The sequence below is a fragment of the Mesocricetus auratus genome, unplaced genomic scaffold, assembly GCF_017639785.1.
Source record: "Mesocricetus auratus isolate SY011 unplaced genomic scaffold, BCM_Maur_2.0 Super-Scaffold_100021, whole genome shotgun sequence".
NCBI classification, from domain to species: domain Eukaryota; kingdom Metazoa; phylum Chordata; class Mammalia; order Rodentia; family Cricetidae; genus Mesocricetus; species Mesocricetus auratus.
Window position 1 is genome coordinate 9,374,457 of NW_024429202.1, and position 25,992 is coordinate 9,400,448.

The 25,992-nt window shown below is 43.8% G+C and overlaps 1 protein-coding gene across 7 annotated transcripts in view; it reads left to right on the forward strand.

Annotated features, from left to right (window-relative positions):
• Runx2 (RUNX family transcription factor 2) overlaps positions 1 to 25,992 on the forward strand; it is a 305,556-nt gene that overhangs the window by 142,966 nt on the left and 136,598 nt on the right. For 4 of the 7 annotated variants that reach the window (XM_040729627.1, XM_040729628.1, XM_040729629.1 and 1 more), the window contains exons 6-7: positions 5,923 to 6,096; positions 23,492 to 23,653. In XM_040729627.1, the coding sequence (XP_040585561.1) occupies positions 5,923 to 6,096; positions 23,492 to 23,653 (336 nt within the window). The remainder of the gene's footprint in view (positions 1 to 5,922; positions 6,097 to 23,491; positions 23,654 to 25,992) is intronic. The other 3 variants (XM_040729630.1, XM_040729631.1, XM_005072314.4) reach the window with 1 other exon arrangement.

A 25,992-nucleotide genomic window follows, 5' to 3' on the forward strand; every position in this document is an offset into this window, starting at 1 on the left:
ACAGAACAGCTTGCCTTTCTCACGATCCCATGAGCTCCTTGAAGGCAAGGATATTGTCTCATGTCCTTCCCTATCTCCTCCTCCTTGCAATGCCTAGTGTGGGTCACACGTGGTGGCTGTGTAACACACACTGACTAGAGCAGATGAACCTAATGTGGACATCGTGATTAGTAGCGCGGATCAGGCATGCTATATAGCACACTCTTCATGAAAAATATCATGTCCCGTCTTTTCCTGGCGTATTTGGCTTCCTGGGGGAGGAGCCATCTAACGGGCCAGTGAGACTCATGTGGCTAGGCAGTTACACACAGTGGGAGGCTCTGTCTGGGGGAGCACTGCTCCCTGGAGCTGTGAGGCGTCGTCCAGTGTCTTAGTTATAAATATGAGCGAAACAGGTCATGCTGTAGAGACGAGTTCATCTTCACTGTTCAGTGGCCACACTCACCAGTCCCCCTGTGCCCATTTCTGATGCCTGACTTTTGAAAGCAGAAGTTGCAGCGGCCTATTGCTAATCTAATGTGCGCAGGGATCAGCGGGCCTACAGTGTGGCCCAGGGGCTCAGCAGTTCCTCATGTGTCTTTGCTGTGAGCATGTGTGAATGCCGTGACCTTTTACTCATGATTTCTTCTTGTGCCCCTGAATTTATTGTAACAAAAGTCATATTCACCCACGCACACTGGGAGTTTTTTGAAAGAGATCTTTTCTGAAAACTACTCCTTTTTTTCTTTTCCATTTAAAATTCATTTTTTTTTTTTTGGTCACGATTTCCCCTGACCAAATTGTGCCTCACTGTTAGGGTCCTAAAATTAGCTGGCGGACAACAGGAGAGAAAGGACCATTAGACCAGTGACCAGGAAATGCAAGCATTAGTCCCACCACTAACCATGTGACTTCCAGAAAGCCATGTCCTCTCATGGGGACTCAGGGTCCTCAGCCATTAAAGAAGTACACCGTTTCAAATGTGGAGCTCAGCTTACATCTGTTACCCTTTTTAGCGCTCCAGTTTTAAATGGTTTTAACAACGCTTAAGGATTATAATGGGAGAAATGGGAAGCTTTCAAAGAGCAAGTGAGCTTTAGCCTAAATGAGTGCCCCATTAGTCCAGTTTTCCAGGAAGCACCAATCAGGACTGTTACTAAAGAAGGGTTTACCAGTAGGCTTCATTATGCTGCAAAAAACAGAAAACAAACAAACAAACAAACAAAAAACCAAAAAAAAAAAAAAAAACCCAGGAAGCATTTTAAAGGGACAGTGTTGTAATATGATACTCCATGCCAGGAAATTTTCTCCCAATCAAGGCATTTCTCATATCCACATATGCATTCCTTGCATAAACATTCACTGAGCACCTACTGTGCGGCAGGCATGAGTAGCAGTGAGAACCCAGCTGTACGCGAGAGACAGGGCATTCATTCTCATGGGATTTGAAGGATTTGAGGAGGGACAAATAAATACACAAGATAATTACAGATTGTGACAACTGCCACAAAGGAAATAAAGAAAGGCTGTGCTCAAGAGGGTGGGAACATATTTTGGTTATGGGAAACAGGCCAGGCCTCTCAAAGGAGGTGGCATTCCCTCTAAATCTAAGCAATCAGAAGGAGTGGGCCATACAGAAAAACCAAGGAGATTTCTGTCTCGGGGATATAGGAAAGTCCTGGCATGGGAAACTTCAAAGGAGACAGTGGCGGACATTCAGAGAGCGTTATGTAGGCTCTGACGCTAGGGTCGTGCCAGGAGAAGCACAGAGATCAGACAGGAGATGGAGTATCAAGACAGAAATGCCTGGACTTGGTGATGAGCGAGGGTTAAGGGAAACAGCTCAGTTCTTGACTGCAAGAAACTGAGTGGCCATCGATGCCCATTGGCATTAGAGATTACATCGGAGCAATAGGACGTTTTGGAGAGAGACTCAAGAGTTCTGTTTTTGAGTGCACTGCATTTACAATACCCATGCTAAATCCCAGGGCATCTTCAAGGAGGCAATGGGAGACAGAAACCTGGAACTCAGGACAGAAGACAGGACTTCATCTAGAAATGGAGCAGTCATTTGTGTGGATGGCTGGCATTTGTCCTGGGTCCAGACTATCTCAGGCCGTGATTTTTCAGTCCTGCCTGCATATTAGATCCCATGGAGCTTTTTAAAAAGATAACTTTCCTCCATAACCTACCCTAAGAATTTGATTTAACCCGCCCACTCTGGGACCTGGATGCCCATATCTTTCAGAGCTTGAGGGAGGCTTTTCTTATTCAGCCAGTCTGGTAGGACGAATGCCTTCAGGAGAAGGTTCACCTAGATGAGAAGTTCCATGACTGTACTCTTATACAGTGCCCTATCCAAATGTGTATGTTGTTTTAATGAGCTCTTTTCATGTGTGTGTACAGGTAGGTATTCTTGTGTGTGCATGTGTGTACGTGTGTGTATGTGCACGTGTGTGTTGCCTGTGTGTATGTGTGTGTGTACACATGTGTGTATGTGCATGTGTGTGTGCCTGTGTGCCTGTGTGTGTATGTGTGTATGTGTGTATCTGTGTGTGTGTGTGTGTGTGTGTGTGTGCATGCATGCACGTGGGCGTCTGAGGTTGACCTCAGGATTCTTCTTCAGTTGCTGTCAACCTTCTTCAGTGAAACAGGGTCTCTCACTTGGACCCAGAGCTCACTGGCATGGGGTAGTCTTGCTGGCCACTTTGCTCCAGAGATCTCCTGTCTGTGTCTTCCGAGTGCTGGAATTGTGTGGGCCCCATGCTCACCCACGCTTGCTGGGTTCTGGGGATCCGAGTTCTTGCATGGCAGGTAGGTACTGTATCGACTGAGCCACCTCCCCAGTTCCTAGAGTCTCTCCCCTGGAGCAAGAACCTGGAAGTGGCCCACTCTTTGCATCTAACTCCTGCTTGGAACAGCTCCTCTTGGGGGATGAGTAAGATTCGGTTCTCCAGACAGCACGACAAATTACTCTGTCCTTGTCTGAGTCTATGACTCCTTTGTCCCCTGTGTTCTTAGTGTCTGCAAGGATTGCCTGGGTGCTGATGATCCCAGCGTATCTTCCAGCCCTTCGTTTGAGTTCACCCTGATGTGGTTTAGTGGCGGCTGCTATTTGTCATGGTTGAAAGATGAAGAACCTGTTTGGCTTTTGTTTGGCATTGTGCTGTAAGAATCTTGTTTTGGTTGTGTGGCTGCTAGGAGAGGGTAGAGAAACACAGGGACAATGCATGTGCTTTTATATATTGGCTGTGGGGATTATTCTAGGTTGTCTGTAGATTTGTGGAAGCTATCTTTGAGGATAACTCTAAAGGGTCACTGAGCCTTTAAGAATTTCACCTGCTGTCAAAACTTTTCACACTGAAGCCCTTTCCTCTTGCCTGCATTCTCCTAATAGGAACAGCATTAGGCTAAGAGTAAATAAAAATGTGCCCACATTTGCACACACTGAACTCATATCCTACTGAACAAATGTCCACATAAGATCACAGCCTTCTCTCTGTCCTTCAGGGAATTTGCTATCCCCCAAAGTGGCTCATTAAGTAAATAACTTAAAAGGACAATTCCAGAAGCATTTATAGCTGTGTCAAAATTACAGAGGGTGGGGGGAGGAGAGAGGGAAAAAGATTCTATGAATCTGACTGTGACAAGCATTTGTATAATAATTCCCTGGTTGTTAAATTAGTTAAATCCAGGGCGCTGTGCAGAGAGAAGTTCAGTATCTTTTTTTTTTTTCCCGAGACAGGGTTTCTCTGTGTCTTTGAAGGCCATCCTGGAACTATCTCATAGACTAGGCTGGCCTCGAGCTCACAGAGATCCACCTGCCTCTGCCTCCCGAGTGCTGGGATTAAAGGTGTGTGCCACCACCCCTGGCAGAGAAGTTCAGTATCTTAAAGTATAGCCATTTATTTATGGTAATAGATGGGCTGTTATTTTTCGAATTGAACTTTGGCTACTCTTTGTAGTTATGTTGAAAACTAGTCTTGATATTTCATGGTCTTACTTCCAAAGTGTCTTAGGCATTTTGGGTCAACAGTGGCAGCTCAGAGAGGAAGGTAGGAAGTCAACATTGATGGTACCTCATGATGAATAGAAAGCTCACCTCATACACGTTAGGGCTATAGCCTCATCCGAGCCAAGCTAGCCAATAGTGGAGAGCCACAGCCTGGTTACCCTGCCTGAGCAGGCCTAGGTCACTTCATCTGTGAGCAATTTAATAGGGGTAGTTTCATGTCACCTCTAAAAACCTTTAAGCTTCTAAAATCTATTTGCAATCTGTATAAAATGGGGAAACAACGGATATCCTTTGCTTTTTTCCTGATCATGTTTTCAACCAGGTCTAGTCCTTCTGTTACAGCCAATGCCCAAAACACACACTGGCAGGAAATAGGGTGGTGGGTGCATTTCAGTTAATGGGCTCAGTTGGAACATGCTTGGCTGTGGAGACAGCTACACTCATATTACCAAGCCTTGGCTTCCTGTCTGTTTTCTTTGGGCTCAGTAGGCAATGAAAAAGGAGACAGGAAAATACATTTTGGGGCAAATAAAATAAGGAATTTGTCTTATGAAGACAGCTTATAGTTGGGGAATTCTAATATTCAGCTTAACCCTCTCCTGACACATTTATCCCCCTTGTCCTGAATGTAGGGGAAGGTAAGATGTCACACCACTTACGGTAGTGACAGACACCCATTCCCGAGGTTATTAATAATCCATGTTCAGTGTTTTCTCTTTGATGAGTAATAATGCGAATTCCCTTAGGTTTGCTTCCAAATGCATTTTTTAAAATCTAGTCACCGTTCCAATGACGTTTCTCATGTCAGCTGCTTGAGCATGGGTTCCAAAGAGCTGAGCAGCAGATGGGGATTTCCTAGCAGAGCTCTCTCCCATTAGGTGCACAGTCACACTCTGTCACTGCATTCAGACACTACCATGTCCCTTCTAAGGCACGAGTTTGTGACTTTGGGAGATGTTTCAGTGCTTTGATCTATTTTAATTTGAACGTTTCTTTAATATCCAGTTTTCTTTGCTTTACAACTTGAATAAACCAGAAGAAAGTAAGAAAGTAAAGATCTTTTTCTCTCTTTCCCCCCTCTCCCCCTCTCTCTCTTCCTCCCTCCCTCCCTCCCTCCTTCCCTCATCTCCTCTCTCTCCCTCTCACTCAAATAACGGATAATCATATTTACCTATTTAGCCTACCAGTATTTTCCACTTTCTCAAATAAAACTACAATAGTAGATTTAAAATAAAAACATTCTCTGTGTGACTTAACAGGGTCCATTATGTGCTTTTAGGCCTTGGCATGTCTTAAAATACACAAATTGCTTTTGACAATTTGATTTTCTTTGCTTTTATTTCTTCTCTGCCCTTCCTCTTTCCATTCCTGCCCGTCTTGCTGTCTGTCTTCTCTTTTCCTTTCTCTTCATTTCCTTTCTGTTTTTCCTTTTGAGTTTTATTTTTTTCTGCAAGGGATAGGTGTGTAGTTGTCACATTAAAAAGAAAAGGTTACTATATCTGCTGTGGAAATTGGCCTTCAAAAATCTGTTTGCCGCTGATTCTTCCCCAGTTTGGTGACAGTGTAGCAGACTCCCTGAGATTTCTGATGGGGAACCCCCATAATGAAGCAAGAAAGGTGCCCTAGAGAACACCCACTTTTCCCTTTCTTCCATTGACAGGGCTAGAGGAGGCACCCAGAGAGTCCCCCCTGAGCTCTTGACTCCACATCACCCTTGGGACCCTCTGTTCTCTCTATGTAGACAGAATTAGGGAGGCTTGCCACCCTACGGTGCTCAAAGAGCAGTTTGCGAAGACACATCGTAACAAATACCAGTATTGATAATTCCTTGGCTTAAACCACCCAGTATGTATGTTCACATATCTATTTAGCATGGTCAATTGTTCAGCTAATTAATATGCTTTTATTTTATGATTTGCTGTTTCCAGGGCACAGACAGAAGCTTGATGACTCTAAACCTAGTTTGTTCTCTGACCGCCTCAGTGATTTAGGGCGCATCCCTCATCCCAGTATGAGAGTAGGTGTCCCGCCTCAGAACCCACGGCCCTCCCTGAACTCTGCACCAAGTCCTTTTAATCCACAAGGACAGAGTCAGATTACAGGTAAGACAGACGCATAGGTTTCACTTGGAGTCTGGCAGGCTGGGGGTGAGGGGCTAACAGATAAGATGTGTTCATTTCATGTCTTCTGGAGCTGTGGATTGGCTGTTGTGAAAGAATTGAGATGCAAAGACACTGGTTTCTTTCTTTGTTAAGAGCATTTTTTGACATTCAGTCACTTTGGGATAAAAATTGGGAGATGGTTTCTGCTAATGCTGTGCTTTGCAGTGATGTTATGTACACTCTGGGAGGCTGGGGAGAGCTGTACTTGGGGAGAATGTATGCTCTAAGCTCTATATTGTATCCAGGTGGTGCAGGGCACATACACCCTCGATATTAGAAGATTAGTGCTACTGATGCTGATTTGAGCTTGGATTTCGTACATGGATAACTCTTTCATTTAGTTTGATTCAAAATTGCCCAGGGCTAACAGGAAGCCTTGATTGGTAGTTCTAAAGTAGGCCAATGAGTGGCTCTCCGGGCAGACCAAACTCACTTTGCATTGATGTTTAGCTCTGGCTCTCCACACCGTGTTTCTTTTTGTATGTTCCACCGAGCTGTTCCCTTTATGTTCCTTTTGAATGTCACTATCATGGCATCACTCATGTGCAATGCATTAAGATCCCGGCTCTTTTTTGTGTTCTGCCCCACTGGTGCAAAAACAGATCTTGCTTTAGGATTAGGACAGGTCTGATGGCTTTTAAGTCCCAGAGACAAGAATGTATGAATCATGGCAGATCTTTAATTTACATATCAAAACATCAAGAGGTCAAAAAATAGTGCATCATCTACTTGCTGTCTTGGCTAGAGGTGAACTAGAATAGTGAGAAAGCAAGGCAAAAAAATATGTAATGCAACCTGCATTGCATCTGTTTTTGTTGCTAGGGTTTCCTCTGTAGTGGGGTAGACTTGAGTATCCATAGTGGTCTCCAAACATAAGTGTTCATGACCTACCTCTTCCTACTCTCCTGCCCATGTTATGCAAATGTATTCCTGGATATTTCCTTGGAGTAGTTTTTTCTTTCTGTGGGTGTGTTCAGTAAATGAATGCACCTGCCTAAGCAGGTCAACGCTTTGATGAGCACAGGTATCTGCACATAGAGGAGTGTTCGTACTCTGTGAAGAATGAGCACATTTTAACCTAGCATTTGAAGTTTTAATAGTGTGTGTGAGGCAAAAAGGCTAAAATGTGCACCAGACATGTTGTTGCTAAAAGTGCAAGGGTAAAATTCACACTAGCTTTTGAATGTTATGTATTTAAAGAACCAGATTTGCATTAATTGAAATTCAAAGTAGCCGTCTTACAATAGTTCTTAGACTCTCTCTCTCTCTCTCTCTCTCTCTCTCTCTGTATGCGTGTGTGTGTGTAAGAGAGGTATGAATTTATGCATTATTTGTAATTGTGAATAAATTTATATACATCCATCCATACATTGTATAATTTAGTAACCACCAATTTTTATATCTATGTTCTAATCTTAAACTATTTGTTAATATATTAATGACTAATGTTTTTAATATTCATTTTTTAACTTTATGTGTATGAATGTTTGCCTGCATGTATGTATGTGTACCACATGCATGTAGTACCCTCAGAGTTCAGAAGAGGGCATCAGATTACCAGGAACTGGAGCTGCATATGGTTGTGAGCCACCATGTGGGTGCTGGGAACCAAACCTGGACCTTTCATAAGAGCAGTAAGTACTCTTAGCTGCTGACCCATCCTTCCAGCCTCCTACTCTTGGTCTTAACAATGGTCCTTTGAACCTGGCTAATGTTAGATTCACTTAAGAGGCTTAAATCTAAAGGTGAAGGTTCCAGAAAGTTCTAGACATCATTAAACTGACACTGGAAAGATGGTGGAGAGAGCTACCTTTAGCAGCATCCTTATGCATAGATGTAAGACTGAGCCTCTGAGAGTGCAGGGCTATATAGGGGGCAGGGCATCAGAGCATCAGATCAGGAGTGCGACGGCGCTCTGCAGAGCTGGCTTCCCCCAGTCAGAAGCTTTTCTCCGCCACCCTCTTGGGAGGATCAGGGAGGCTGAGCTCCTTGCTTGTAGTTGCCTAGCATGTTAGTGGCAAGACAGAGAATATTCCCTGGGTATGTTTCTTAAGATGAAAGTATGGCACTCCATGAGTATTGATAACATCATAGAAGTTCATATTATAAGGTATTAGTTCTTCACTTGGGGGCTATGGCACTGGTGGAGTTAATCATAGATTAGTTGTTGTCACTGTCTTCCTCATCTTTGTCTTCTGATCACAATAGCTTTTCTCCAGCTTCCCAAATGTGAGGTGTACATGTACATCTGTGACATATTCTGCTCTTGGTTATGTGAACTTTACGTTTTTTTAAAAATGCCCTCATATTGCTAGGGAGGCAACAAAGATAGATTCTTGTAGTCAAGGATATACTGGTTCTCTGAACCCAGACAAGTAAGAAATCCAGGGACACCCAGGACAGTGGCTCTGTCATGACGAATGGGCAGATTTAATCTCAGGAGTCATCTTCTCGCTTTCTTAGTAAGTGTGCCTGTGAGCCCAACACATGCAGAACTCTCCATCTCTGGCACTGCAGAGGGCAGAGGAAAATGATGTCCTTCATCTAGTCTAATTGTAAGAAGCTAATTTGCATCTCTGTTCTCAAACACCACACTTTTCATAGTAGTCTGTCTACTGACAAGCTTGAACTCCTTAGGTCTCTTCATTATCTTCCGGGGAAAGAGACTTTGTCCAAAGGCTCCCCTCCATTATCTGAGTGTTCGTAGGGATGGTCCTTTTTTCTAGCTCCAGGGTGGTTGCTTTTCTACTGGCTGTTGTAACTTCTCCAATGCAGAGTCTCACTAAGCATTGAGTCAATGAGAATCCAACTGAGAAGAAATTGGTGCAAAAAGGGGCTAGTAGATTGTTTTTCTTGTTAGCATGGGCTGTGTTTTCTAATTTCTCATCTAGGCTGGACTTGTTTCTTGAAGGCCAAAAAAAAGGCATTTCTATATTAACCCTGTGTAGTTCAACTGTTTGGCTTCACACTACAAGGAGCTGCATAACTCACATTCTTGAGACTCGCCTAGAGTGGCAACAGTCTTTGCAGGGTTTCATATCTGCATCCTAGTTCTCGCAATCCTCCATGCAAAGATGTTTGTAACAGGACCTGGCTCTCCCTCATTAGCTTGGCACTCTTGAACTGTCACCCCCAATCAGCACCCAGTGGTTGTGGTTGTACGATCACCTACAATCCTTTGTTTTGCCCAACATCAGAGGCAGATGACTTTGTCTAACCTCTAGAACAGCAAAATGAAATTGAAGGAAATTGTTAGTGCTTAGTGTTTCATAATTAGCTTTTTTTTTCTAACGTCTCTTGCAGTTCGTAGGGCCAAAGGTTCTAGCCATGTGGTGGCCTGGCTTCTTTGCAGTGCCAGGCTGGTGGGGTCACTCTGTTGAAGTCTTTGATGGCTCAAGTTTTTTCTACCCGAGGGACCAGGGCCTCCCCACAGTTTCCTGAGGAAGTTGCTTCCTCCCCACCTCTTTTTTATCATACTGACATCTGCTGCCTGTCTCTTGGCATCAGGAAACACCTAGTCTGTCGCAAACATCAACCCCTTTTGATTCAGCATGCAGCGATGGCTGCGGAGGTGAGGATGCCGTACTAGGAGGCAGCGCTCAAGACAGTTGCTGCTTTAAATTCACTGTATGACACAGCTATCCCTAAAAGTAATTTCTAGTGTTTCAAGCCCTTGGTCTTAGTGGGATGGAATGTTCATTTCATCGTAGGGAGGACAAGATGCACTGTTAGTCTCTTAATCATTCATGCAAGAAGATTATTGATGCTTAATCCCTGTCAGGCATTATTGGGAGTGAATCAAATAGATGCAGTTTTTATGTGAGTTTTATGACTTCTTTGCAGTATTTCATATCTGTCCTCTAGTTCATGTATTCTTTCATACAGAGATGTTTTTATAACAGGGCCTGGTTCTCTCTCATTAGCTTACATTTCCCTGACATTTACAGGCAATAAAGGAGCAGAAAGAGTACACAAGAGATCATTCCAAATAAGTGCCTGAGAAAATAAAGCTAGGCACATAGTGCCGAGCAACTTAGGAAGGGAAGGGTATAACTCTTCTAAGTTGGGAAAGGAGTCTTTGAAGATGGTTAGGCCTGCAAGGAACAGCATGTCACGTGATGGGAGAACTCATGCGAAGGGGATGGCTCAGAAAAGCAGGCAGAGACAAAATTACAGAAGGCCCTCAAGGCCATCCTAAGGGGATTCTGTGTGCAGTGGGGTGCTGCTGAAGGATGGGAACCAAGGAGAGGGCGTTTTCTAGTCACTGACATGTTAAAACCTGCCTAGGCAATCTGTATAGGGTGTGACCCATGGTCCAAAAGATAGAAGACTTAACTTTTAATATGCTGACGGAGCTGATACTGAGGAGAACACAGGAGGCTTTTTGATGTAGCCAGCTGGAGGACAGTGATGTCATTTTCTGACATGGGGAAGACTGGGGGAGTGTGTAGCTGTTTCTTAAATGTTTACTGAGCATTAATTTCGCACGCATGTGGATGCATTAGGATAGTGGTTTGTTTGGTTGGTTTGGTTCTGACTTCCATTTTCAGTGGTTCCTTCTCCAGGAATAGATTCTTGAACATCCACTAGATGGGCTATTGTGATATTTACAGTGGCGTGCTCCTTGTGGGATGTACATGCCCCTCATTTAAGGCTTTACCCATGGTTTCTTTCTCTGGTGCGCTCTTCTGTTTATTGTTTTCCCAAGGACACTCTTTGTTTCAAACTTGGATCAATTGCTGCCGCCTCTGCCAGGCCTATTCCGACCCACTCACCGAGTCAGGCTCCCTTGCTACCTTGTGCAATTCTCTCCATTACATCACGTTTCATATGGGGACAATTACATGGGTACATATTGTCTCTTGCATCAGACTTTCTACTTTTCAAAGTCTAAGGCCATGTTTTATTCATCTTTGTGTCCCTGTTGTCTTCAGTAATGCATTGGCTTGGCAACTTTTAGTTTGGTGACAAATGAATTAAATAGGTCATTGACTTCTTCAGGAAGTGTAATTCAGTGTTATCCTAGGTTTAGTATTTTTCAAATTCCTATTTTACTGGATTCCTAAAAGCTATCATTTATTGTTGCATATCATGAGCCAGGCATTGTTCCAAGAGGTTAAGTCAGATACCCTCTATACAATGGGTCTTTCAGGGAGGTGGTATTGTTGTAGAATATGATGGCCAAAGAAATAAAGCAACTCCCCCAGGATCCCACTTACAACTAGTTTGTATTAAATACAGGATTTGAGAAAGATCCACACAGTACCAAGGCCTTGTGCTCTTAATTGCCACCTGTCCTTGACACTCTTCAGTCTAATTAGGTATTATCTTGGGTGGCCAGAGAAGATGCATCTCTTAAAGCGCTACCTCGGAAGTATCTGATTTGTACTTTGAAATGTTCTTGGTGCCTCAAGATTTTTCTGAAAACAGTATAGTGTGTAGATGACTGGAGTCTAGTTCCATTATTACATTAGTTGTTCGTGGGTTTCAGATTTTGGGTGAGCAGTCACCTGTACCTCTGTCAAACTGGTCATGTCATTAACCATGTAAGTGTCCTGTGTGAACACTTCCATTTTCTTCTTTCCACTGAGCGTTATTTAGGGTTCCTAGGGAAGATAGTGTCCTACAAGAGATACATTAGGAATGAATGTCTGACTTGTACTTTGACACACGCAACAGGTCATTTTTAGTGATTAAAGTGCAATTATATAAAGCCTGTGTTCATGGTAATACTTTAAGAAAAAAAAAGAGTATCTGAAGGAAAAACAGTTGGCCACACAGTCCGGAGCAATATAAATTTCATGAGTTGTTACCTTGATGGAGGTAAAGCCATCTCTGCCTGCTCCAGTCCGATTCATTATTCCTTTGGGGGAACAAAGTTCCCCTAAAAATGAAGACACTCTGCAACCAGCTATGCCCTTGGGAGTAGCCTGTGCACGGTTGGCTGTCTTAGGCTCGTCCACTGCAATTGTCCTGAGGTATTTACCAGCATAATCCTCTCAGAAGCTGGAAAGCACGGCTGGGTAGTATGGGTCTCAAGTTACCATTGTCTTCAAGTGCCGAGTGAGCCACATGGCTCTGTAATAGGGAACAAGCTGGGGATGGCATGGGTGGTGATGGTAGCTGTGGGTGTGACAGGAAAGGAACCCAAGAGAGGCTCAGGAAGAGTGACAGCAGAGTGGCTGCAGGCTTCCCCCAGTAGGGATGTGGAGAGAGAAGTAACCAAGCAGGGACCCAGGCGTCACAGCCTAAGTGTCCCTACTCACCTTGGGTCCTCAAGGAGCTGAAGACACCAACTCAAAGACACGCCATTGGGAGTAGTTTTGTCTTCCACTGGTGGTACTGTATTTGAGTTTCTGAAGTCACTGGCAAGTCCTAACCCTGACATCTTCCTTTGTGAGTCTTTTGGGAGGGGACCCAGGTGACTAGGCTGCTCCCTTGCCCGTGCGTGTACTGGAAACCTCACTGGAGGAAGTAGCTAATCACAATCCTATTATTTAAAAAAGAACATGAATTCTGTGTGTGAGCACTTTCTCATGTCTATTGGGTTTGGGGGGGCACAATTAATGTGAGGACAGGGTTCCCATCATTAAAGAGCAAGGCTCCCATGAGAGAATGGTAGTAACAGGCTTATGCTGTTGCTTAGCCTGCCAGGGAAGCCCGCAGAGTAATTTCTAGGAAGTGCTTGGATTTGTGTCTGGTAGAATTCCTTACTCTCTGAAGATGCTTCTTGAATTAGAGAGGACTGGTTATTTGAGAACAATCAGTTTCCTGTTCCAAAGACTCTTCTGTGTCTTTTCTCTAGACCAGAAGCTCCATAGCTGGCATCTAGTTGTGACAAGAGGGATCTGTTTGCTACATCTTGCTTCATCCTTGTTGAATCTGTCTTTAGATTTCTCTCCAGAGAAGGCACCGGTTTCATTCTTCCATTCTTTTCCAAGGCATCATATCTTTCTTGTAGCTTCACCTTGGTTTTATGGACATGTATGTAATGAACATATACAAATGTATGCATGCCATCCCTCTTTATTATTGCCCAGGGACCTTTTACTTTTGGTGATGGCCAGCAGGCCAAAGATTCAGGAGATGACATTAGAAGGAAATAAGACAGCTGAAGGCAGATTTCAGGGAGGGGCTCTCTGGTGTGTCTGCCTTGGGCACTCTGGGGTTTATTTTGATCATGGTTAAGTTTCTGGGGCTTTTCTCAGAGACCTGTTAGACACTGCCTATATGGGAGGAATGACAATAATAATTTATTTATACAATTCCAAACATACTCTAGGCCATTTTTAATTTACTATATTGACTATATAAAATATATGAACACATAATATTCAATACTAATTTGTATGTAATGTATTATCATTTGCTTTATAAAAGCATACTCCAGGAATAAAATTACATGAAATTGCTCTCATTTATGAACATCTAGTTGATTCTTTCAGGGCTTTGTTCAATCGGGATTTACTTTTCAATAGTTTAGAAACAATTTGCTTTAATAGTATTTAAGATAACAGCTTTGACAGAGACTGTCAGTGCTGCCAACCTTACTTAGTGACTAAAAATGGGGTCTGAAGAGATTTCTGAAGTTGGAAATCTATGCTTCTGGAATCCAAAATTGGCAGGGTGGCTTTAAATGGGTAGGGAACGGTAGGTTTGAGGACTAGAGTTAGCTTATGTGTTCAGAGATGTCACCAGCATTTTTGGAAAGGAAAAAGACTTCTATATTTTAAAATAAGGCTTGACTTTTAATTACTGATGGTGGCAACTTTCGGGGATCACATCCCTCAGTGTCTTGCAGTCTATGGGAAACTCTGTTGTTGCCCCGCCCCTATGTCCCATCTTTCAGTTGACCAAAGCAAGTGTTGTACTTGTGTACTTACTCAGAAGGTCCCTCTTCTATGTTTGTATGATTGTCTTATGCTCAAATTCTTTGTCCAGTGGTTATTTCTCACAACTTTACCTCACCATGGAGCTTGGGAAGATCGCTTCTAGCTCTTCTAGACTCTGGTCTAGTGAATGAACAGGTTTAGGACCAAAATGCTATTAGATGCCTTCTTCAAAGATGGCCATGATCTGTATTAGTGACCACTTCCTGGTAGACCTCTTCTCTGCTTACGTATCACATTAGAAAGGAAGCATCATCCTTGCTAAGATCAGGTACACAAGAGGCAGGTGAACTTTCTAATAACTGGTTGCCCTAAGAGTCCTTGGGATGAATTTTAAGTGAGCCCCTTCTGCCTACATGGAGATCAAGAGTGAAAAGTACTTTGTACATAGGCTTTCTAACAGGATTTTAAGTGTTTTTAGTGGACTGAAGCATGCTCACCCTAACAGTGGTTCCTAAATATTAATCAGATCCAAGAGTTTTCCCAACAGCAAAGACATTTTCAGAAGAAGGAAGATGTAATAAAGGGTTATAAATCCCACTATACCTTGTGTAGTAAGCTTTGAAGGCAAAAATCATTTCACAATGTCAAATGGAATTGTAACCCCTGAGACTGAAGTGAATCACCAACAGATAGAGTCATAGGGAGATGTATTTGACATATGTAAAGGGGAACTTGCTACACGCTGCTCTGCTGAGTAGATACCCCTTGCCTATGGGTGCTGGGAATTCTTGCAATATCACGAGACATGATTTATTTTGGAGCAGAGTCTTGAGTTCACCTAAAGCAGCAAGCTGCTCTTCCTGATCACCCCGTCTCTCCTGGCTTTCATCTCCTCTTCAGCATGTTTGTGTTGCTCTTTTATTTGAAAAACATTCTCTCAGTAGAGAAGATTAAATCAAAATGAGGTGGTGTAATTTTCCCTTCTATCTGTCATGAGTGAAAAAAAATATGCCCATTGTCCTCAGACTTCGATGCATTTTAGTATCACCTGGGGAGACTGTCAAAAGTGTTCTTCAATGTTGAATCAGAATGTGGAAGGTGAGGCCAACAAAAATGTCCCTGGTCGAATACTCCAGAACAACCTTGCCTGTCCAGAGCCAATCCTGACCCAGCCCGGAGCATGTCAAAAAGCCTCATTCTGCAGTCAGATGATGTGTGAAGGCCTCTCAGTGTCTTCCGCTAGCTTCTGGGTTGCCCAATTGTGACCCCCTAGACTCCACTTTGGTGTCGATTTCAGCTGCTGTTTTCCCTGCACGCCCTTCCCCGTGTCTGTCCCTCAGCTGGATTCCTGCCCTTTTTCTGTTATGATGCTGTCAGAGGGAGATTTTTAAATGCACAACTGACTGTGCCACCCCATTAAACAAACAAAGCAGAACAAAAGACAGCCTGGAATGACCTTCCGTTGCACTTCGTGTGAAGACCAGCGATTCCAGTGCAGGCCGGCAGCTTCCGCATCACCTTCAGGGAGGAGCCAGGTGATGCGGACAGAGAGTGCATTCTCATCTCAGGCCACTTTCAGGATTTTGTCAGTCCCCATAAATGCACTCTCTGTCAAGTCTTCAAAAAGACGATGCTGTCTCTTTCCCAGGAACTAGATACCTGCCATCCCATTGCCCAACCCCTTCCTAGTCCCACACAAACACCATCTGGCTTATGCCTCCTGACCAGGTCTCAGCTTAATCATCATGGCCTTAGGCAAGCTATGCCTGATGTCCAGGTTTCTCCCTCCATATTTTCCCACGGTGTGGCAGATATCTCCTTCCTACAACTTATCACAGTTAGATGGTGGTTTCATTAATGTCAGTCTCTCCTATCTAACTACGAACTTCAGAAAGTTGGGATTGGTAGTTCTATTCTTATCCATAACTAATATTCCTAGTACCCAGCACAGCACCAGAGTTGACAATAAATAGTTTTCAATAAATGAAAGAATGCTGGGGGACAATTTTTAAAATCATAGGTAACTGATCATCATCCACCTGATAGTAAGTGTTACTGTGCCTGGGGTGTGACACTCTAGGTACTCTATCTGACCAATTTGGTTGACAGCAGCCCAACTTGAACCTGTATTTACTACAACCACATTGATTTGAACTCAGTGTCATCACCCTTGGCCAGCCCCATATCCCAATTATAATTCAGTTTCTGACCACATGCCTTTGTATCTTACTCTTTTCCTTCTGACTTTACTAATGAGATCCAGATTGTGCTAAGGCCACCTTAGGTGTGACTCGTGACAGAACCTCCCAATACTTGTCTTGGGGTTTCATTTTGATATGGGCACCCCTCAATTCTGTAAGACAGTTGCGAGTCCCAGTGTCCATGTCCCTGCGACATCCCTGCTTAGCGACACAACTTGTTTCTGGTTTCTGTTGCCATGTCATGTTGTAGAATATGATACCTTTGGCTGCACCCACCACTTCTTATTCTCTTTCTTGCTCTTGTCTCCTGGGATTTATTAAGCCCCCTCCCTCCCATTGTTTAACAACCCATTGGCATGCCTACACAGCACCCAGTTTTATTCAAACAGCGTGCTGCTGTTTTCTCAAATTTCTGGTCATGGCTCTGTGAATCAGTTGGGTTGGTTTCCTGCTGAGCGATTCTGCTTGCTCCCTCACTTGGTTTGGGGACCAGATAAGAAGCCAGAATCCTGTTCTTGGGCCTTTCTGGCACGAGCCACATTTTCCTGTGATGGAAGGCACACATCCGTGACATTTCTCCTCAGCTGTCTTTCACGGTCATCCCCAGTCAGCTCTGCATACCTTCTGTCGTTTCTGTTGCAACTGCTATCTTCAGGAAGGACTGTGTGTCAGGGGCTCACTTTCCCAGTCAGGGACCACAGCTGCTTATGTGTGGGAAAAGCTTGCAAGTTGCTGATCTGTGGCAGCACAGTTAAGTACAGGAGCCTACGTTAGGTAGTTCTACCCATTCGACAAGAGGATCTGAATGAGTGAGGCAAGCTCATTCGAAAAACCCAGGCTAGCTGAAAGGGGTTTTGGAGAACACATAGCATGTAACCTTGACTATTCCATGGATAGGTGTGAAGATGTTTATCAAGGCAGAAATGTGTTGGAAAGAGGAAAGACAATGATGAGATTGTCCTCTTAACTGTTAACACAATTGGCTATATGTGACCCTAGTAGTTAGTGGTCAAGAGGTAGGGCTCTAAGGCAACAGCTTTCTTTACACTTCAACTTAAATAGCCCATTTTCCTCAGTGACTATTTGACCCTTGTGCAGCCTGATCTGAGGACTGCGTAGGGGAAAACTGGCAGAAGATAAGGGGTGCTATCATGGAGGAGCCCACATTGTACTCCCCATCTGTAGGCTGTGACCCACTACAGACACCGAAGGGAAAAAAATCTCTGCTGTTGTCTTGTTTTAGACAGAATTCTGTTGGCAGTGCTTTTATGTGCTGGGCCAGGCTTTGCCCATGGTACCCGTGTTTCCTCCCATCCTTGTGAAGCCTGGCGCTACATCTACAGTGTGTCCATTTGGGAGTGTCTCTTAAGAAAGCCAACCCTTCCCACACTCATGCATGATGTCCAGGTTTCTCCCCGGGTTCCCTTATCCCCACTCTACTGGTCTTTGTCAAAGCCCTCTGCCTGTCCCACCCCTAACCCTAATGACATCCAGAAAGAAACTCTGTGTGTTTTCCTATAGCCAATTCATAGGGGAGCTCCCCGGGGTTTCTTATTCTTATGACTAATTCAATCACACAGATATACCAGTTTGGCTATTTGTGAGTATGAAGGCAGAGAGCCACTCACATGCCATTTTAGGGAGTGCACAGGTGGTACCTTGCTGTCTGGATCGACGAGCACAGCCTGCTTTCCTGGTGTCCCTACCTTTGTGTGAACAACTCTTTCCAGTCTTGCTGATGGATGTGACACCCATGTCACCGCTTTCCAAATGTTCTCTAGGATCATGGGTACGGTGTCTTCTGCGCCGCTGCGTTTGGAGTTTGTAGAAAGGAAGGCAGTGTACACGCTCAGGAAGTCAGAGATGAAGGGACACTATCGGGGGCGGAGAACTTAGAAAAACAGCCAACCATTGGTACTCCATGGCTGGTTTCTAACCATGGAGTGTTCTTGAAAACACAATCACATGCTTGGGGTAGACTGCCTCATTATGTCAAATGCTTGGCTCTTTTTTCCCTCCTAGTTCTCACTGAGAATTTAAACTGAGCTCTTAGTAGCTGCTCTCACAAAGGAAGCCATGACTTCCTCTGGACACATGATCATGGTAGTTCTGAGAGGTCATGGGATAGCTGCTGCATGTGCCTGGTGCTTTCACGAATGTGGAGGCTCTTCTCTCTGGTTTCATCTACAGGGTCTCCAGGAGCCACCAAATGTCTCTGTTGCTGTCTCCTCTCTCACTTTTCATCATTAGATTTATCACGTCCTGCCTGTAAGGATAACAGGTCCCTATTATTGGAAAGACCTGATTTTTCCCTCTCAACTTTATGTTACAGGTCAAGTTCGATTTCAGTTCCTTGCTAGACCCCTCTGTTTTAGGTGGCAGGAGTTTGTGCAGAAACAGTGGTGGAGTGATATTGAATTGTGATAATTTAGTATTTAAGATTTCTCAAACACCAGTGAGCGTGCGCACATAAATATAGCAACTAAAGGTTTTGTTTTCGAACTTTCATAGTGACATAAAAAACATTTATAGCTCTATAATGCAGTAAGATGTTTTGGATGCTGGTTTTGGATGTTGCCACATAAAGAGTGAGTTGTAGTTGGAGAGCATCGTGACAATAGAAAAAGTCTAAACCAGGGACTGGAGGGATGGCTCGGTGACTAAGAGCACTGCTGTTCTTCCAGAGGACTCAGGTTCAGGCCACAGCCCAACCATCTGTTACTCCAGTTCCAGGAAGCCAGCACCTCCTTGAGGACTACACACATTTTACCTGCACATTCACACATGCAGGCGTAACACCGATACACATAAATATAAAAATAGACAGATAAGTCTTTAAAAATAATTTTTAAAATGTTCAGCAGCAGGCTTGTCTTTTGACATCTTCTGAGAGACTATAGATGCTTTTGGGTCGTTGCTGGTCCCCTAGGATGTAATCTCCAGGTCACGCTTGAAACTTTCATGCTTTGGGACATTGAAATCAAGACTATTCTTAGTCTACTCACAGCTCCTGATGCTTGCCTCATGTTTCCAGAAAGACAAGCCATGCCATGTAGCCCCAGGGGGGACTAAGCAAAGAGACCCAGGGTTGAGCTGGCAAGAGCTTTCCGGTTAATTCTTGGTTAGCCTGAAGGTGTGTTGCAGAGATAGGCCCTCAGTGGTGGCTTTAGTGACCTGCTCTGACTAAGCTGGTGACACTTTCACTCGGTCCTCACAAGCTTTGGAGGAAGAGGTTTTATCTCTCCCTGTGTTGCTGATGAAATGGAAGCTGGGACAGGATGTCATTTGTCCAGCCTGTGGCCCAGAAATGGTGTCTGTGAGATTCATGGTCTGTTTGCCTACTCACCGAGTGTTAGGTAAGGCCTGGGGTTTTCAGACCTTTCTCTTGCAGTTTAAGGCTGTTGTTCCTCATACCTGATCTAGTGCATACACTATGGTACTTCTTACAGTTTATTTTTCTTTAGTCTCTCTCCCGCCTCCCTCCACCATTGTTATACAGTCTTAGGATGAGGACCTTGACAGAGAGTGGCTGGGCTTCAGCCAACACTCTGGGAGATAGAGTACTTTCCCATTGATCACTGTTAGTGAGAGCATCTTTGGGAAAGGTTGTCCTTCATCAAACTGTTCAAGTTAATATCTGGCAGGAAGAAATTTTATGTAAAACTTCCTTTATACAATAACTCTTTCATAGCTTAAGAGAAAATTAGACTGATTAATTATGATGTTTTATTATTGTGGTATTTATTCAAGCCACATGGAAGTTCATTGTTGAGTAACTTGTCTCCTCAAGGACATATTTAATTATGCCATCTGACCTCAGAAATATTTAGTAACTGCATGTGCACAAAGATAGTCCAGGGATAGTATTGAGCTAGAGTTTTATTTCTTTGAATAATGATGCTGACTTGTCACTCACTGTGTATTATTTGATTTTAGCTGTAAGGGCCTAACTCAGAGATGACATTGCCACCTTCATTTAAAATCAGCAATTCTAAGTGAAACATTCCAGGTCACAAGGTCAATCTGTCCATGTGAGGTTCTCAATGGGCAATAAAGATTTTAACAAAGCCCAATAATGATCTAGACAAATATCATAGAAGTTATCAAATGCTTTGTTTTCATCCATTTTCTCAAACACAATAGTAGTTATTATTGTATTCATTTTACAGATGGCACACCTTTTCTTATCTACTTAATAGGTACTGTGAGAGGCAGATGGGTTATCAGATCTGGCATAATTCATGCCATACTCATGAAACCCCAATTAAGATCATTATTCCCATTTCACAAATAAACCACCGGGGCAAGGAGTTTAGGTGACCTACTCAACACAGTGGGCAGCTGTAAGGCTAGCCTCAGGCTGTCTTCATGGCCAATGGGTATAGCTTTGGCATGCTGTGGAGCCTCGTGTTCCAGATGAGGGAATTGAAGGCTCAGAGAGTTTGCTCACCAGACTGATGATGTCATACAGCTTATGAAGAGTGGGGTGGCCCCCCAGCCCTCATTCTCTCATTAGAAGGCCTGCTCATTTCCCACTGTACTAGACTGTCTCTCTGCACAAGGAGAAAGACTAAGGCTGGGTGTGACAACCTTTGTGATATGTTTAACCATTACAGTCATTCCTGGCATTTCGTTGTGATTTCCCCCAGTTTAGGCAAGGTGGAGTACTCCACTGACATCCTGTTGCATTGAGGACTAGGTGCACAGATCAAATTGCTTGCTTGGGAAGTTGTCCCGGGCAGCTAAATCTGGACTATGCAAATCCAGCTTTCATTCCTGCAGAACCCCCTTTCATAGCTGTGCCGAGGTTGTCTCTTTCATCTGTTGAGAATGTGCTCGATCGAGTCCAGCCTCTTGCTTTTACGAGACAGTTTTCCTGCTCTGTAAGGAATGAACCCCTCACCATCTGAAGATGATTTCCCATTTCTCTAAATAGTAACTTACATTTGTGGCGGAAGGCTAGGGATATATCAGTATCTGAGGATAATAAGGACCAGTCACTCAGAGTTGAAATGCTGCCAGTCTGTACAGTCTCAACATTGAGAGTTTTAAAGCACAGAAATTCATTATTTTTAATCATCAAGTATCTTTCATATTTCTGAAGGAAGTGTATGTTCATACAGTCCTACCTTTTTCTTGAATCGCAAACTCAGGTAAATGGTCCTTCAACTTGAATTGGGTGGCCCCCATATCTAGTAATGTCAGTAAACATCAGATAAATATCCGGATGTATTTAATTATTTCCACTAGAGGAAGTATGTCCTATTTAGATAGTCTTTAAATAAATTGTTTCCAAACTGAACAAATAGACAAGAAATAGCTGAAACTCAACAGCTTCAACTGCATAGAAAAAACCTAGAGGTTTTAAAAGAGTAAATGGCCCAGGAATATTCCTAGTCCTACTATGTACTCATTTTTTATTTTAAGAAATAAGCCTGAATTTATTGCTCAGATACATTTTTTTCAAATTAAATGTTAATTTTCAAACAATAATAATCAATGGGGGAATTTTATACCTATTCCAAATGTACTCCACCTCAAATGTGTTTTAAGTATGGAACAATTTGTTATGAAGAGTATTTTGTTATTTGTTTGTTCTGTTTTAAGATAAGAATGTAAGGAGGAGGACTGGGGAGACGGCTCAGAGGTTGGGGTTACATACTGTGTTTCCAGAGGTGCAGGAGTCCAGTTCGCAGCAGCCGCGGTGAATGGCTCCTAACTGCCTGTAAATCCAGCTCGAGGGGATCCAATGCCCTCTATTGGCCCCTGCAGGCACCTGCACTCATGTGAACATGCACACAAAGACATACACACTAATCTTTAGAAAGGGATGGCTCTGTACTAAAAGTCTCCTGTCGTAGTGCTCTCTTAATCTTGTGATCAGGTTATTACGAGTCCCTTTGTGGATGAGAAGCCCAGGGTCTGTGTGGCTAAGGCCGTGTAGAGAGTGGAAATCTCAGAGGTAATTCTAACCTAGGTGTGAGCATTTCAGCCCATCTATATTCAAATTATAGCTGGTAAGAGCTAACTATTTTTTGAAATTAGCATAAACATTTAAAGTTAGCATTCAAAACTAATTAGGTGAAAATTGCTTATGATTCTGTTAGCTTTTGAGGAAGATTAAAACAGTAACAAGTTTACTGTCTCATCTCTATCCAAACCACCCTGAACATATACAGTCTCACCTGACCCAGGAGGCTAAGTGGGTTGGGCCTATTTAGTACTTGAATGGGTGATCCCTTGGGAAACCCAGGTAGTACAGGCTCTAAGGGAAGACAAAACGAATTTGCCGTCTATTTTCTTATCAAAATGGATGGCCTTTTATTAAACCACTTAGTCTTGAGTTTCCACCTTTCAGAAACCCTAAGGAGATATAACAAACAATTAACCTTGAGAAGTTCCCCGCCCACAGCTTTTATTGTCAGTGACTATGGAGAACACGAAGTCACAGTCCTAACATATGACACTTTTAAAAGAGATCTCAGTGTGATTAAAATGTTTTCCTGGTTGGGGTCATCACCCTGCCACCAGGAACTCATGTGTTTGACATTGAGCCTGGATGGTGGTGAAGCTTTTCAGTATTCAATCAGAGTTGGTTTTAAAATTGACTTTTGCCTTTTCTCAAAGGTTATTTTCTGTTTATTGTGTGATAATGCATTCTGCTTCCTTCCTTTCTAGCTAGTGTGCTCCTTCATTCTCATCCCCATCCTTGTCTCCTGCCCCCCCAGCCCTGCCCCGTTAGAAAATGCCATTCATTCCATTGACCCTCCCAGGAAGAAAGCCCACTGTAATAGAAGCACAGAATCATACACTTTAGGACCAACAAAGCACTGCTGACGCATGGCAGCCAGATAAACAGCAGTTAAAGGAGTAGTCTACGTCTTTCTGCAAAGTTACACAAGTTAATTGATAGAGAAATGTGATTTAAAGAACATGTTCAGGAAAGGAATTTTAGAAAATACAGAGAATAAATAAAATAAATTCCACTTAGTAAAATAAGCAAAATGGATTGTTTTCTAAACGGCCACTGGACTTTCCAAATAGAAATATTTATGCATAAGAGAGACAAATGTACCTTATGTACACCCATTTTGTCGCGTTCATTGAGACATCAAGTCTAGAGAGCTCTGGGCTATTTGAGGCCTAAGAGGGAGAGGCCGTGGGAGATATTTATTACTATTATTTATTTTGTAGTCTCGTTTTTTCTTCTGTGCTGGGTCTACATTCTGAGCTGTATGTTTGCAAGGCTGCGGTAGCTAGAATACTGAGTTGCTTTTGCTTTTCCTCTTTTTCTTCCCACAGACCCCAGGCAGGCACAATCATCCCCACCGTGGTCCTATGACCAGTCTTACCCCTCATACCTGAGCCAGATGACGTCCCCATCCATCCACTCCACCACGCCGCTGTCTTCCACACGGGGCACCGGGCTACCTGCCATCACCGACGTGCCCAGGCGCATTTCAGGTAAAGACCAAGCTTTAACAAGAAGCCCACTTCTGCACAGGGGTGGGGTAGGGGGTGGTGATGGAACCAGCCTGGCTTATCTATGCTCGCAGTCACTGCCTGTTGGAGGCATGTGACATTAGGCACCGGGTTTTCTGAATTTACTGGGCTACCAAACCCTTGAACATTATTAATTCAAGAGATGAAAATCCACCAGAGATGGCATGCTTTCCTCAAGATAACCTTTATGTAACCCAGTTAGTGTCCTGCTGAACCGTATCCCAGTTGAGGGGTGTTGTCTTACAACTAGAGCCTTCTCCCAAAGGTCACATACCAGGCCTTCCTCTGTTTATAAGCCAAAGTACAGACTGATGACACTACCCTCTGCTTCTTTAGCCCAGACGCCACAGTGACCAGTTCCGAGATTAGGACACTTATGACACCTAGTCATTCCCAGCACAGGGAGGCCCAGAGGAGCCTTGGAAGGCAGCATGCGGCAGCTCAAGACTAAGGCACACTGTCACTTTGTGGCAGCCCCAGTAGTCACGAATCCATCACTCCAAAGACACCCAAAGCTTGTGAATCAGTGGAAGTGTGTGTCTGAAATGAGCTGGCCACCTTCTTCTCCATCCAGCAGAATTTAGTAGCGGGAGCCAGAAAGTTTCAGTAAAGACTCCATCAGACACATAGAGTGAAGCTAAAGACCCTCACCCCACCATATGAGTCCTATAAATAAGGGGGAAAAAGTCTCTCCACTCACTCTGACATGCACTCTGCTCACATTAATTATCAGATATGACTCCACAGGGGCACACAGCCACTATATCTCAAGTCATCTTGTGTCAGCGTTTGGGCCCCAAGCACCTGTTTGACTCCTGGCCAGGTTAATGCCTTTCTTTCTCTCTCTGTTTCTGTTTCCATTTCTCTCCCTCTCTCAATCTTCTGCAAAGCTCGGAGCCGTTACTATCTCCGCTGAGTCTCGTCACTGACAAGCTGAAGCTCCGCCAGCAGGCTTCCGTTAGTCCACTCTCCTTTATTTCTTTCAACTTGGGAGGAGGGAAGGCTTTGTTTCTCAAGCGAGTAGCAGGAAGGGGCTCTCTGGTCCTAGTGCCTTCACATTTTTCTGCTGCAGATGGACTCCCGGGGTGAGTAGGGATGGGAGAGGGGTGGAGGGAGAGCTGGAAGGTTCTTTGGATAACCATGTTACCACATTTTATTGACCACTGCTGCCTTTGCTTATGAATCACATGACGTCTGTTGGGAGCTGGGCCAAGTATAGACGTATAGTTTTCATCTCTCTTGAGTGAAATCACCAGCTCCTTTAGGCAACACATCAATCAGGGACACGGGAGAGGAAAAGGAAGACACACGGGGGGGGTGAGAGAAAGTTAGCACAGGGCTGAGGCCCCAGTATTTGATGGAGTTGACTTAGTTTTGATTATTTCCTCTGTATTTCATAGGGAGAATTGAATTTGCATAAGGCTAAAGTGACTCTTAGGACAGACTTGTGCAGACTTGTTGCGTTTAGGGTCCCTTTGGGCTTCCATCTGACAAACCTTTGAAGTTGAAGCAGAGTTTTGTTCCTTGAGGAAGTCCCAGTGGTGATGGAGAGAGGGATCAGTCACTAAGAGCACAAGTAAAGGGCACAATTTTTGTTTCCTAACACTCACATTGGGCAGATGAAAGCCATCTATGACTCTAGTTACAGGGGATCTGACACCCTCTTCTGGTCACCATGGGTTCCAGGCACACACATGCTGTGCGTACATACACTCAGGCAATCACGCACACAGAGAGAATACAAGTAAACAAATCTTTCAAAAGGAAGAAAGAAAGGGCCCCAGAGGACAATTATAGCTATAGAGACACATACCTACAGCGTTTTCTTATTGAGGTGTGTTCATACATGGATTCTCCATGGAAACTGCTGTGAGCAACCTTGAACATATGACTGCTCAAGGATCTAGCCCTCAGTGTTTGCCATTTACACAAGGCTACTTTGATCCTGTCACTTGAAACATTTCCATGAAGTAACATTATAGGTCTTTCTGTGTTAGGGAGAAGGCAGTAGGAGCAGAAGCTGTCTGACTATGCAGCTGTGTATTGATCCTAGGCCAGAGGCAGGAACGAGACCCTGCTTTACACTGGTTTAAGATTCAGTTCAGTCCAGTTTTTTCCTCCCCCTGAGCATCTCTGTGAGTTGTGACTGGTAAAGGAGTAACACGGAGCCAAGGTGGGAGGTTCTGTATAAACATTAAAGAGAACAGAAAATCCCTCCTGTCAGTGTGGGGAGAAACAGGAAGGAACAGGCAGCTGGGGACTGTCAGGCACTGGAGGAACCCTGAAACTCCTGACCTGGC